This window comes from Miscanthus floridulus, chromosome 2 (genome assembly GCF_019320115.1).
Source record: "Miscanthus floridulus cultivar M001 chromosome 2, ASM1932011v1, whole genome shotgun sequence".
In the NCBI taxonomy this organism is placed as follows: domain Eukaryota; kingdom Viridiplantae; phylum Streptophyta; class Magnoliopsida; order Poales; family Poaceae; genus Miscanthus; species Miscanthus floridulus.
In genome coordinates this window covers 13,620,411-13,628,651 of record NC_089581.1, presented here as the reverse complement: position 1 = coordinate 13,628,651, position 8,241 = coordinate 13,620,411, and the positions used below count along the sequence as shown (strand labels likewise).

Genomic DNA, 8,241 nt, shown 5'->3' with positions numbered 1-8,241 from the left:
AGCCACTCCACGGTCCACGCGTAGATCCTCTCCTCCTTGGCGACTGCGAGGGCGAGGACACCAGCGACAACTGGGCGTCCAGAGGCATTAGCTATCTAGGGACACGCTGTTGAGGCCCACGCCCATGTCTATCGTCGATGACGAGGGCGACACCAAGAAGGAAAATGACGTGCACGCGACGGACAAGGTCTCCACCTGCTGCAGCTACAAGCCTAGAACAATCGCCCTAGAAGGGCCCTCGGTGTTGGTGCTGGGCCTCATCTAGCACTCGGCGAAACACTAGGTAGAACGTCGGATGCGACCGCCCACAATGAGCTTGTCGGTCGTGCGCCTGCGCCAACGCCCGTCGCCGACTCCCGGCTCATGAAGGGGAACTCGAACTAGTCATCCAAGTCCTCATAGCCGGAAGCCACATCGTCCTCCGTCGCCTAGCGACGATGGTTTCCTAGCGGTGGACGCCCGATCTGTCCTCCATGTCTGGCATGTTTTTGCTGCTTGGTTCGACATGGAGAGGGAAAGGGAAGCGACCATGACTCTTTCGTTGGTCGGTGCTCTCTCTCCCTGATCCACTTATATGAGGGTCATTACTAGAGTGTAGCCTATAAAATGGAGCCCTTAAAAGTAGGGAAACCCACAAAAAGAAATGTAAGGGGCCTATTTTGAGGGCTATTTTAAAGTTGCTCTAAGACAATCATAACAATCATTCTAGTGACGATGGCCTTTCTGCAGTGACTGTCAGCAACTTAGCAACCTTTTGTATTCTCTCTTTAAAAAGGCAGGGCAAGGATATAAATGTAAAGCTGCAATGCACTGCTTGAGTAAAGAATAGAAGTTTTCGACTATACTCCCTCTATCTCAAAGAATGCAACTATGGCTTGTGTGTTAATTAAAATGGTTCACATTTGATAGAGTTTCTAGTGAATGATATTCACATTAATGGTTCCAAATCACTTTATTATGAAAATATATTTGTAATTAATATAATAGTATTTATTTGATATTATAAATATTAATATTTTTAAGCTATAATTGATCAAATTTATAAAATGCTAAAACAATTCGGAGGGGTATTAAAAAAGATAATAGAAGCTTTCACAGATGACAACCATTTCAGGCCCAGGCAGGCTCCCGAGCTAGGCCCCACCGGCCCAGGCTATGGACCAAGCATGCGAATTCCTAGCCCAGGCTCCAGGCCCACATGCACCTCAGCACCTGTACGAGAGTATCCCACCTCGCTCACATGAACCCAGCCCATGCACCGCGAGCTCACGTCCACCGCGCCACCGCGGTCACCGCCTCATCCCGCCGCATATAAGACCAAAAAAAAAAAAAAGGAAATGCATTGGTACTTGCAGGCCTACTTGGTCGTCGCGGCGCGGTATCACCGTCGTACGGAGCCGGAGCCTTGCCACAAGCCCACTCTCTCCGGTCTCCGCCGCACAAGAGCAGAAGAAAGAAAACGTGGGTGCCCCGCGTAGCTGCGGAAACACGGCCCCCTGTTGTAGCCATCTGGTGCCTGGTGCCACCACAGAGCGTTCGTTTTCAGTAAATCGACGTGCCGCTTAGCTATGGCTACTATATATCACTATAGTAGCCCATCTCATGATTCGTGTTAGGTATACATACATGGTGTTAATGAGAAGTGAGACAGCCATTCGTTGTTGACGGAGCAGCTTAGCTTCATTTACTCAAACCGGGAAAATGGCACGCATATATCGGCGCCGGGCACACGGTAAACCTATGAATTCCGGTAGGGAACTCCTAGCGCGATCAATGATTATTCGGTGATGTGCTCGGCTCACCAGTCACCTGTGCCATGAACCGGGTGTCCCCACTACGAACAATTGCTCCCGTCAATCCGGTAGGTGTAGCCGTGTAGGCGTAGGCGCCCCGAGGCGAGGACGGGAGGTCCGAGGGCTCGCTCGGCTGCTCGGCATCGCACAAGGACGGTGCACGTACGCGCCACGTCGGCACGTCCTTGGGCCCCGGCACTACTTGTACCCTCCACCACTCTCCTCTTTACTTGCCCATCCATCCCACGCCGAGCGCCAGCAGCAGGCTACCTCCCGCTCCGCCGCTCACTAGTCGCTAGCTACTGGACCGCGCCTCCCTGGCTCCCTCCATCGCGCCGGCGCGCGCGGCTAGCTACCGGAGCCGCCCTTTCATGGTCCCCGCCGTGGTCGGGACGAGATGCATCCGCTCGCATTCCTCCGCCGCTCCCTCCCCTCGAGGTTCATGCTCGCCTCCACAACTTCATCGCTTGATTGAAGGAATCGAGTTCCTCGAGTTTCCGCCAATGGTTTCGTCTCTGGATTGGAGTGCCTGTGTGTGTCTGTTCGCGATCCTGAATTGTGTATGTCTGTCTGTTTGTTTCATGGGCGAAGGCTTGTCGCGCGAGCGTGTGATGGTGGAGTCTGGGGGAGCCCGGGCGTGGCGCGGGACGAGGAGGCGGGAGGCAGCGGCGGAGGACTGAGCGGCCGGTCGGCGGGGGGTCCGTCCGGGGAGTGCTACGCGTGCACGCAGCCCGGGGTGCCGGCGTTCCACTCCACGACCTGCGACCAGGTGCACTCGCCGGACTGGGACGCCGACGCGGGGTCCTCGCTCGTGCCCGTCCAGGCGCAGCAGTCCCAGCCAGCGGCGCCGTCAGCCTCGGTGGCGGCGCAGCACGCGGGCGCCGCGGCGCGGTGGCTGTTCGGGCCCGTGCTGGACCCGCGGAGCAAGCGCGTGCAGCGCTGGAACCGCTGGATCCTGCTCGGCCGCGTAGCCGCGCTGGCGGTGGACCCGCTCTTCTTCTACGCGCTCTCCATCGGCCGCGCCGGACAGCCCTGCCTCTACATGGACGCCGGCCTCGCCGCCGCGGTCACCGCGCTCCGGACCTGCGCCGACGTCGCCCACCTCGCGCACGTGCTCCTGCAGTTCCGCCTCGCCTACGTCTCCCGCGAGTCCCTCGTCGTCGGGTGCGGCAAGCTCGTCTGGGACGCCCGCGCCATCGCCGCGCACTACGCCCGCTCCGTCAAGGGCCTCTGCTTCGACCTCTTCGTCATCCTCCCCATCCCGCAGGTCAGCTGCCGAGTGCCGACACTGGCATCCACCGCCTGCCTCCCGAACTCAGTCTACCATCTTCTTCTCACTGAAAAAAAAACACGCAAATAAACGTTCCAAGCATACACCCAGACGCTGTAGCACTGTAGGTGAGGGTGAGATGGATCAAACGCCCCAAAATTATGGACATGCCTATTGTCTCGTTCTGAGACAGCGCACAACGCCCTTCAGCCCTTGTCGGAACTCTGCAGCGGCTTGTAGGGCACGCGAGTACGGTGCAGGTACAACAGTGTCCAGCAGCGAGCTGATGCGTAAAAAAATATGCATGTTTCGGCCGCTGGACACTGAACAGTGATGCTGGGTAATGTGCAATGCTGGCATTGGCGCGCATGTGTGGTGGCAGGGAGGCTACAGTTCTTGAAAGATCATGACCCGCAGTGATTGCTGGGATTCAGGTCGGAGTGTTTAGCGGTTGTACTCTCTCCGTCCCTAAATATCCGTAGTGTTCGTTTTTCGAAAAACAACTTTAACTAAATATATATTAATACTTATAGTATATAATTAGTATCATTGAAAAAGGTCTTTGAATCTAGTTTTTTAATAAATTTATTTAGAGATATAAATATTACACGTATTTTTTTATAAATTAAGTTAAACTTATGGCATGCACACCAACAACGATATTTAGGAATTGAGAGAGTAGAGGATAAGAGTCTGACGGGTTTATACAGAACTAGTAGTACGGATCAATAATGGCGTAACGCAATGATTGACGGCGGTACTGCGGTAGTATTTGAATATGACCTTGGATGCAATCACATGCCAGGTGAAAAAAGAAACAGCATCAAGGTAGGACTAGATTTGAAAATAACCATAGTTACAATGAGGTAATAACCAACATTGATGGAAGAAAAGTGGATAGAAAACTATAGTTCAGTCAAGCATATCAGCGAACTGCTCATGGTAGGGCGGCCCTTTTGGCATGGTAAGTGAGATATGACCCACGGACCAACCAGATATGAAATCGGATGTTCTCATTTTATATCTGCCACTGCTCGAGACTTAAGACTAGACTCTAACGTGGCTTTTGTTCTAGGGACACAGGACACTTGTCTGATTTTCTGTTCATGCCATTGGATTCCTTTTCCTAACTGTTTAAGGGTCTTTGTCGTTCAGATGATCATGTAATTTCTTCGAGTGACAGCTAGTTTTTGTCGCATAATATAAGAATGCATATTCGTTTTTGTTTCGCATGATTGCACCTGTCAATGTTAGGTGGGGCCTGGCTGCAAGGTGTGTGTGGACAGTGCTTATTTGGACCGGTTGGTCAATGATAGAAATATTGCTTATATCCTTTCCAAATCAATGGCTGGGTTATTGATATATTGTTTATCCTTGCAAAACGATTCAAGTTATTATTCTAAAGGGTCTATCTAACTGATTGATCAGCAGTCGACATGTCTAGTTGTTTAGAGCTCAGACATTCCCACATGTTCCTTTTGTTATACAAGGGTTTCTAGCCACCCCAGTTCCTTTCTCTACATTATTTTTCGATGCTTTGACTATGCAGTGGCGGATCCCGGATTCAAAACCTGTGGTGCCAAGCTTATTGATTTTTTAAGTCAATTGACACAAGCATTACACAATCAACATATATAATTGAAATTTTGTGAAGGGGATTAACCGTATTTTGGGAGAAGCTGTGGGTCCAGCTTATACATACGCTGCACTGTCCCTACTTATTTATCTTCGAAGAGAAAGAAGGGAGGCCATCTCAATGTTATCAAAAATGAATTTTGATTAGTATCTATCAAAAAAAATGGCAGGCACCAATTTAACAACACCTTCCTGAGAGAAAAAAAATAGGAATTGTATTGAGGGACTTTAATTATCACACATGCCAATCATCTGCATGTAGGACCTCGAAGATGGAATATAATAGTTTTCTTTACGTTTTTGTATGTTCTCGAGATTTCCTTTTATGTCAAGGTTCCGCAAAGGAAACATATAGATTTGCTTTACTTTACTTTATAGCTTTTGTTTTCTCAACAAGGCCGTCCATCAAATTCTGCAGGTCATCTTCTGGCTGGTTATACCAAAGTTAATCAGGGAAGAGCAAGTTAAGCTTATCATGACAGTACTGCTGCTCATGTTCATATTTCAATTTCTCCCCAAGGTCTACCATTGTATACACATCATGAGGAAAATGCAGAAGGTGACGGGTTACATCTTTGGATCAATATGGTGGGGATTTGGTTTAAATCTATTTGCCTATTTCATTGCTTCTCATGTGAGTATTCCCTTCCTCATTACTTATAGATTAAATGTGTGGACATGGAATCCCAGAGTCGCTCTCATAGTATCATAGAGTGCATTGAGAAGTGGTAATCATTGATTTCTGGCTGTTGGTGACTTAGTATTATCAATGTTCTGAATTTTTAAAAGAGAGAGGGGGGGGGGGGGGGGGGGGGGGGGGGGGGGGACGGGGGTTACAATTGCTCCATATATTTCAGTAGTACAGCATATTATTTAGGTGCACTAGATTCCACTTCTGTTTTTTCCTACATTTGATTTTTCCAAAGTTGGTACCAATTTGTTGATTTCTCTAGCAAATATGAAGATAATTATAAAGATGAATTGTTCCAGCCTCTCAATGATCATAATGTTGCTGAACATGGATACTGGCTAAACAACTAAATATCAGAAGTGACTAAGAGACTGGATTTTTTTTTTACGGTCAACGGGGGGGACGGATCCCCACCTGATTATATTATATATATGATGGCCCAAAACGGCCCGCATGATAGATTACATTTTTGCTTAACACCACACAGCCAGTGGTGTCTTGGCTTTTACTAAAATAATCTGGGTTTTTGTCTAAATAAGAATTCTTGTCTGCAATTTTTTGGTTCGCCCTTCAACATGTGCATACTGAATAATCTGGGTAAATTATTCATCAGTGTTCTGCCATTTCCAGATTGCAGGTGGGTGCTGGTATGTTCTTGCAATCCAGCGCATTGCTTCCTGCCTCCAGGAAGAATGCAAGAGAAACAACAGTTGTGATCTAATATCGCTAGCTTGTTCCAAGGAGATATGTTTTCACCCTCCTTGGTCATCAAATGTTAATGGATTCGCATGTGACACGAACATGACCTCCTTTAGTCAACGAAACGTGTCTACTTGTTTAAGTGGAAAAGGGTCCTTTGCTTATGGAATCTATTTGGGGGCTCTTCCTGTTATATCGAGTAATTCGCTTGCTGTCAAAATACTCTATCCTATATTTTGGGGCCTCATGACACTCAGGTAATCACTTTTAGAGATTTAGTTTAATTTGTCTCCAACACAGTGTCTGCTCTCTAGGAAACTATTGTCTTAGTAATCTACTATATGACTATATTTTTCTTTCTTATACTGTTTATCTGAATAAACAAGACATCAAACTGATACCCCAGTTCCACTAAAAAAATTATAGTCTTGTTCCATGCATGTATTTATTTACATATTTTTTTTATTGCTGTTGCCGTATTGTGTTCAACAACTGAATATTGGTAAACTTGTACAATTCCTTGCTTGGCAGTACTTTTGGTAACGATCTGGCCCCTACAAGCAATGGTATTGAGGTGATATTCAGCATAATCAATGTCCTCAGTGGCCTGATGCTCTTCACATTGCTGATCGGAAACATACAGGTAAAACAGTGTCATTTTTTTGTACTTCTGTGTGATTGTATTGTATCACACCGCTTCACTAACTACAACTAACTGAAGTCTGCAGGTGTTTCTGCACGCTGTCCTGGCAAGGAAGAGGAAGATGCAGCTGCGGTTCCGGGACATGGAATGGTGGATGAGACGGAGGCAGCTGCCGTCCCGGCTGAGGCAAAGGGTCCGCAAATACGAGCGCGAACGCTGGGCCGCCGTCACGGGAGACGAGGAGATGGAGATGATCAAGGACCTGCCTGAAGGACTCAGGCGGGACATCAAGCGCTACCTCTGCCTCGAGCTGGTTAAGCAGGTACAGTCTCTGTCTCTCGAGAAGAGCCTTTCTTTAGTCAGTAAAGTAACTGAAGTTGTTGTGATTTTTCCTGCTTTTTTTTTAAAAAAAAATGTGCAGTTTTTTTTACATGAATCATCAATGTGCGATGAAATTGTTAGAAAAATTGTCCCTTGCCAGGTTCCGCTGTTCCATGGCATGGACGACCTGATCCTGGACAACATCTGCGACCGGCTGCGGCCTCTGGTGTTCTCCAGCGGGGAGAAGGTGATCCGGGAGGGCGATCCCGTGCAGCGCATGGTGTTCATCCTGCAGGGCAAGCTCCGGAGCACGCAGCCGCTGACCAAGGGCGTGGTGGCGACGTGCATGCTGGGCGCGGGCAACTTCCTGGGCGACGAGCTGCTGTCGTGGTGCCTGCGCCGCCCCTTCGTGGACCGGCTCCCCGCGTCGTCGGCCACGTTCGAGTGCGTGGAGGCGGCACAGGCGTTCTGCCTCGACGCGCCGGACCTGCGGTTCATCACCGAGCACTTCCGGTACAAGTTCGCCAACGAGAAGCTCAAGCGCACGGCGCGCTACTACTCGTCCAACTGGCGGACGTGGGCCGCCGTCAACATCCAGCTCGCGTGGCGCCGGTACAGGGCCCGGACGTCGACGACGGACCTGGCGGCGATGGCCGCGCCGCCGTTGGATTGGCGGGCCCGACGACGGGGACCGGCGGCTCAGACACTACGCGGCCATGTTCATGTCGCTCCGGCCGCATGACCACCTAGAGTGAGCAGGAGGGGGACCATCCTAGCTGTCCGCTGGTCGCGTCATGGTGACTGTACAGTGTACACTGTAATATATGGTTGTATGCTTCGCATGGCTGATTTGTTGCGAGAGAAAAATACTTGTTCGTTGACTGAAAAAGTATGACTTATAAGTCAAACGAACAGGGCGATCATCTTCTGCGTAAGCTAATTAGTGGTTCGGAATTGTGGTTTAAAGAAGATCAATAATGGAGAAATAACTTCTTAGTCCCATTCAATTGTATTTTCCCCCCAAGAATCAAAATTACTTCTGCCGGCCTGCCTCTCCGCGTTCATCTGGATAGACTGGATTGCTGCTTCTGACCTGTGCCATTGCGGTCTCAGCTGCAGCTGCTGTGGGTAGAAGAGATGGCGGACAGAGTTAGGCACGCAGCGAATACAAGTCGGTGTCCAGGATTCA

The 8,241-nt window shown here is 49.3% G+C and overlaps 1 protein-coding gene across 1 annotated transcript; it reads left to right on the top strand.

Moving 5' to 3' along the window:
* The first annotated feature begins 1,872 nt into the window (after positions 1-1,872).
* Positions 1,873-8,066, top strand: LOC136517435 (cyclic nucleotide-gated ion channel 2-like). The gene is given in 8 exon segments (XM_066510995.1): positions 1,873-2,231; positions 2,385-3,060; positions 5,117-5,332; positions 6,020-6,345; positions 6,620-6,731; positions 6,817-7,053; positions 7,213-7,721; positions 7,723-8,066. Coding segments are annotated over 8 exon segments (2,202 nt in total). The 5' UTR covers positions 1,873-2,190; the 3' UTR covers positions 7,808-8,066.
* Positions 8,067-8,241: the final 175 nt, after the last annotated feature.